Below are 6,000 nucleotides of genomic sequence, written 5' to 3' on the forward strand. Positions count from 1 at the left end.
CTTCTTTCAAAAAAAAAAGTCAAAATTTTCGTTATAAAAAAGAGATTTGACTCTTTTTGATATATTAATGACCAAATTTAATTAAAAACAAAAACCAAATTAAAAAAAACATATATAACATGAAGGCTAAATTTATATAAAATAAGATACTTGTCAAATTCATGGTCAAATGTTGCTTTATCTAAATTTTTTTAACACGGTTAAACTAAAATTAAAATAACCATTGAATATTAAATGTGATTTTGATATTAACTTAGTATTAAATATAATAATTAATTATAAAAAAAATATCTATTAATCTTAAAGGAATGGCAATTGATTTCTAACTAAAAGTTAAAAGTCCAAATCTTATTACTAATAAAAGATAAAAAATTCAAAGTTAAAATCCAACTTTATTTTTTCTCTTTTTTTTATCGGTTAAATTGTTTATTTACAAAATTCATTGGAGTAGAAATAACATTGTTTCACAGCTAATGTATGGTCAGAATTAATTTAAGTAAAAGTTTCAAAAGTCTTTTGTAATTAATATTAACATATTACATGATACAACTCTATACTAAACATACAATATGAATGGAAAAAAAAAAAGAATACATATTTCTGCTAAAATCCAATGTAAATCTCTTTGTAAACAATGACAAATTAAATTATAGGGTGATTATAAATGTATAAACCCCAGTCAGTTTTGTGTGTTTCGATTTGTTTGCACTTTAATCTTTGTCAATCTGTGGTTTGTAAGGAATAAACCAAATAGAACTTGGTTGATGCCAACATTATATCATCAGCAAAATAACAAACCATTCTGATTCGAAATCATGTATGGACAACTTGCTGTACCTGTCTTTCACTGCTATGAGTAAACCTTCGCTCACAATCCGCGGCATCTGTCAGCAAAGCCGGCTTGCTAATTTTCTGTTAATGCAAAGGATATCAGTTAATCCAATGGATGAAACTTGAAATGATATCATATGCACAGAAAGCTAAAATGGTTGGAAATTAAAAGGAGAGAATATGTAGGAAATCTTCTTTGTATTGACAGATAGAAACATGATTCAGATATATTTCTTACAATAATGGTTTCTGGAAATGATAAGAAATGACACCCCAAAAACATTGAAGGGGCCATCCTAGATTCAGATTACAACCGACAAGATAATGAACCTATAAAATGAGACTACGAAGAAAGTGGAGCTTTAAAGTTTCTCTTACCCTGCTGTTGACTTTCTCAACATGTGCATGAATGAATGCACATGTTTGACGATGCAAAGCAGATTACTTTTTATTATTTATAAAACTTCCATCATTAAGCACCAGAAAACAGAGGAGTCTTTACCTCATTTAATAAGCAATCACCTTGTTGTTCAAGTTCGCGTATTTGTTGCATTGTCAGCCCAAACCATTCATCAATCCAACCAAAACAGTTCCGGTGACTTTCAATGAAAAGTGCCCTTTCACCCTATATAACAGAGAAATAACGTTATATAAACAAGTATTTGAGGGTGTCTGTGTGTATTTTGAGGTGGGGAGGGGGAAGTCACAACTCATTTAATATTGAGAATATTGTGCAAATTAAGGCCTCATTTCATGTCATGCTTAGGGACCCAAATGCAAACACATCTTTCAATGTAAAGCCGTGCCTGCAACTTTTACAAGTCCTTTATTTCAAGGATCACCCATTGTTGACCTAATTTATTTTCATCTTAAAACCTAGAAGAGTGATGGCAAGTAATGTCGCTTTTCCAGGCATTGAAATATAAAGGAAAGATATTCATTCAATGTTCAGTCCTGCAAATGATGCATGCTTAATGCAACCACAGATTAGATGAAAATTTTTAGTCCCCTGCCTCCTGTTTCCAACAGTTTAGTTTTCTTATATGGTTTTGTAGCAAAATGATAAACTAGGGTCACATGATTACATCCCAAATATATGAATCCTCAAAATTAGGATCACATTGTGAAATGCACCATTTATAGTTGCTTTTGTTAAGAGTATTATTCATGGTATCTACAAGGCATCTGACCTTCACCACATAGTCTATAGTTTAAAGTTAACATTGAAAATTTGAAGTCTATGAAATCTTACCGCTAGCAAAGCTTGTTCAAGTCGATAACCAAAACCCCAATATGGTGCATCTATTGTCACCAATTTATATGCCGTCATTACTGGACGGTAATTATCCTGCAAATATGAATATCAGATGTAATCACTGACAAACTAAATTTGGTTGAAGATTTAATAGATATCACAAGAAAGATGCAGTCAGTTAGATCCATTATATACAACCCTAAGAAATACCACATGAATACTATTCATAGTTACAAGGAAGGGAAAGGAAAATGAGGGGTTTGGGGCAAACACAAATTCCCTAAACTGATGATTGGATTTAGAGAAATGCTATGATTCAGCATTGAAGCGAATGACATGGCTATAAGCTTACAGCAAGAAGCATTACTAATTGTAAGTGCAGAGATGCCTTGAGTAGCTTTATCCATATATGTATGTAATCACGTGATTGACTGAAAGGAGAAGGGGGTAATGTACCAACCTGCCATCCATCCAAAAGCGGACCACGGCCAGATTTTGTGGATTTGAACTTCGAAAAGTCAAAACTGCTACTTCCGATAGCATAACTCCAATAATCTGTTTCAGCTGAAGCAATATCAATGATTTCTACCTGTCTAGCGGCCAGTTGTTCTTCATTTAAACCATGCACCTATTTGTAAACCTCATAGTTAAGAGATTAAAAAAGAAAAGAAGTTGACAAGAAAGAATAATAGGATGCAATGCAGCTTCCCTTCAAATTGACACTTTCAAAACATTTCAAGTTACTAATGTCAAGGCCAAAATTAGATTTTAGGGTAGAGAGAAACCTAATAATAAAATATAGAACAAATTTATGAAAAAGCTAATTAAGAAGACTGTCAAAGAAACTCACATTTTCCGATGTGCCATTGTCTGCCCTATGGACAGTCTCAATTGTGAGAGAGAACTTGGTAAAGTATGGGCACTGCAACAATTCAAGACTTATGAGGGCATACAATCAAAGGAAATCAAGGCATTTGTCATAAACATCCTTAAAATGTTAGAAGAAAACAAAATAGTTACCTTGATCACTGAGAAATGTAAGACCCATTCCGTAAACAACAGAAGAAAGATAAATGTTAATACAACTTGCACCAACAAAATCAAGCAAAGACCAAAAAAAAAAAAGAAAGGAAAATGGATTGAGCCTAATGGACATTGCAAACCTGTTTTACATCTTGGGTATGCATTCCATGCTTCCTCTTGCATTACAAGAGCATCTTTCGGTGCAATAGTTGTAAGCCAAGCAGGTGCTTTGCTGCAAAAGTTAGTACAAAAATAAGAAACAAAAAAGAAAACAACAAAAACCAGTGTTCCATCTCAATGAATATACACATACATACATGCACAAATACATAGAGAGTCTAGAGCAACACTAGAGAATTAAGGAATCTATATTTTCACCGCTAGTTATAAAGAATTACGTCAATTAACAATATCTTGGATCATCTTGAAGTAGAAAGGCGAAAATTCAGTATCCCTAATCAGCCTACAGGATGAAGTAAAGAGTCACCTTTGTAAACGATATACTTTAGATGTGAATTGACCTTTACCAAATACATCATCTTGAAAACGCTTGTTCTCCAAGACTTCAACACCTTCATCCCCATTTGTACTCTGCTGCTGCATCTTCATTACCATGTACATTTGAGCTACCTGATACTGCAAAATCAAACATGGTCAGGAAACAAATAAAGGAACCCAAAGAATTGAATACCTTCATTGAATCATAAGTTTTGAAACTTCTTAGCTAAAGCTTACCTCTTCCAAAGACATAGGCATGACAATGCGACTTCGAGTTGTTCCCATAGGGAAAAAAAGGAACAGTTAAGGAAAACGAAAAACCAAAACTTTAATTAAAAAAGTACCCAGACAAATTAAAAAAAAGGAAACCCATGTTAGAAAAAAGGATACAATTCCTTGAGTTGAACCATGTCTCTTGAGTTACCAATCAAACTCCTTGGGAAAATTGCAGGAAAACTCAGAAATAAAAAAAGGGAGAAAAACTACTGTGTTTTTGGGAAAACAAAGAGATGGGCAAGGAAGAAAATTAGATAAGAGAAGATTCAGAGTTCGGGTTGAAATGAAAATTAAATTGTGATGGCTTCGAGAATAAATTCTAAGAATGGCCAGCCAAGCCAATTATAACATGTAAAGTCAAATTACGCTTTGGAGTTGTCTTCTTATTTTCTTCTTTCAAAGGGATAAACTAACATTTGGTCCCTAAATTTGTCAACTATTTTAAACTTGATCCTTGAACTTGAGAGTTTTTCTTTGATTCTTAAAACTTGAACTCCTTGACTGAAATATCTAACATAATATAAATATTATATTAATAAAATTAAAATACTATAAACTTAATATTTTTATAAGTTTTAATTATTTATTTTATCAATTCGATCATTTTTATAGTTGAAATTATTACTTCAATATCATAATATTTTTAGTTAAAAAAGCTAATATGTCATTTTCATTGGCATTGAAAATTTTTCATTAATATAAGATAATTAAAAAGAAAAAGGAAAAAGAAAGAAAGAGTAATAAATAAATATGGTTTGTTACAAGGGGGAATAGCAGAATTTGCCCTTTATTTTTGTATTTATTTGTTTTGGGGGTGTTCCGGAACGAAGTCGGATTTTTCGAGGAAAGAGGAAAGGGAATTACAACGTGGACGGCGACCGTTGACCATCATTTTTAATGGCCTGGAGTGGGTTGGTCGGCTTTGACTGGCCTACCCGGTCGACCATGCTAAAAACACAAACCTTAGACGTTTGCTCGCACAAGCTTTAGGGGTTACACTTCTTCTGCCTTCATCTTTTATAAAAACTTATTATAATAAAAAGGGATAATGTCATCTTTGCCCCCTCAACTTTATCAAATCTTCTAATATAGTACCTTTACTTTGAAAACTCTATTTTGGTACTTGTACTTTTACATACCTAGTGGTGTTAATTTTTGAATTGTCAAAACACATGGCCCAATTATAATTGTTATGTGTCACTTTTTGTCAGAAAGTTTTTTTTATTTCAAATAATAAAGGACCTCAAATTGAATAACCCAACAGTTATTTTAACCTAAAAAATAAGAAAAATAAAACAAAGATTAAACTCTACTATTAGTCCCTATACTTAGCAAAAGTTGGGAATTTAATCTTTGAACTTTTATTTGATCGAATTCAGTCTCTGTACTTTTCAAATTTTAAAATTTTAGTCCTCACCAAACAATAATAGTTAAATTCATCAAGTGAAGTTTTGCTATTTCTAAAATATGATGCACCAAATATATTATCATATGTGTAATATCATGTCGGTATATTATTTCTACACATTACTCATTAAAAACCAATTAACGGATTACCAATTGTCATTTGTGTTAAGACTGAAATTTTAAAATTCGAAAAACATAGTAACTTAGAATGATCCAATTGGAGAAAATGGGGTAAATCTACAATTGAATGCACAGTACAGTACTAGTAATTGAAGTTGACCAAATGGACTTAACCATTACCGTTTGGGCCAAGATTAAAATTCTAAAATTTGAAAAGTATGTAGACTAAAATTGATTAAATAAAAGTACAAAGACTAAATCCATAAGTTTTACAAAATATATGGACAACCAGAAGAATTAAACCTAAAACAAATAGATTCCCAAAGAAGAAGGGATTGGTAAAAACAAATCATGCCAAATTGGGTCAAATTAAAGACTTTTTGTTTGATTTTTTAATCTATTTTGAAATTAATTTTCTTTTAATCTAAACAAATGTAGAGAAGATGAAAGGGAAGACTTTTCAAAATTCCAACTTATGGATCCTACAACAAATCAAAAGAAATCTTGTATTAGCCGCCAAAAAGTTTGGCCAGAGAAAACCAATTACAGTTTTGACTTCTTATTTGCTCCAACCTCTCCTCACTTCACAT

The 6,000-nt window shown here is 31.7% G+C and overlaps 1 protein-coding gene across 1 annotated transcript; it reads right to left on the minus strand.

Annotated features, from left to right (window-relative positions):
• Positions 1-503: 503 nt before the first annotated feature.
• LOC107891496 (phosphatidylinositol transfer protein 2) lies at positions 504-4,218 on the minus strand. Its single transcript, XM_016816324.2, has 10 exons — positions 3,998-4,218; positions 3,845-3,875; positions 3,597-3,745; positions 3,250-3,341; positions 3,107-3,114; positions 2,937-3,008; positions 2,547-2,714; positions 2,084-2,179; positions 1,334-1,456; positions 504-912 (listed from the first exon to the last, which is right to left on the minus strand). The coding sequence occupies exons 1-10, from the start codon at positions 4,015-4,017 to the stop codon at positions 814-816; spliced, it is 858 nt and encodes a 285-aa protein (XP_016671813.2). The 5' UTR covers positions 4,018-4,218; the 3' UTR covers positions 504-813.
• Between the last annotated feature and the right edge of the window lie 1,782 nt (positions 4,219-6,000).

This window comes from Gossypium hirsutum, chromosome D09, assembly GCF_007990345.1.
Source record: "Gossypium hirsutum isolate 1008001.06 chromosome D09, Gossypium_hirsutum_v2.1, whole genome shotgun sequence".
Taxonomy (NCBI): domain Eukaryota; kingdom Viridiplantae; phylum Streptophyta; class Magnoliopsida; order Malvales; family Malvaceae; genus Gossypium; species Gossypium hirsutum.

Excerpts from the sequence above, each read along its gene's own strand:
- LOC107891496 (XM_016816324.2), bottom strand. The coding sequence starts at position 4,017 with ATGGTTCAACTCAAGGAATT. Across the intron at positions 3,876-3,997 it reads ATGGTTCAACTCAAGGAATT|TCGCATTGTCATGCCTATGT; the intron begins GTATCCTTTTTT and ends AACAACTCGAAG. Across the intron at positions 2,180-2,546 it reads CGCTTTTGGATGGATGGCAG|GATAATTACCGTCCAGTAAT; the intron begins GTTGGTACATTA and ends TCATATTTGCAG.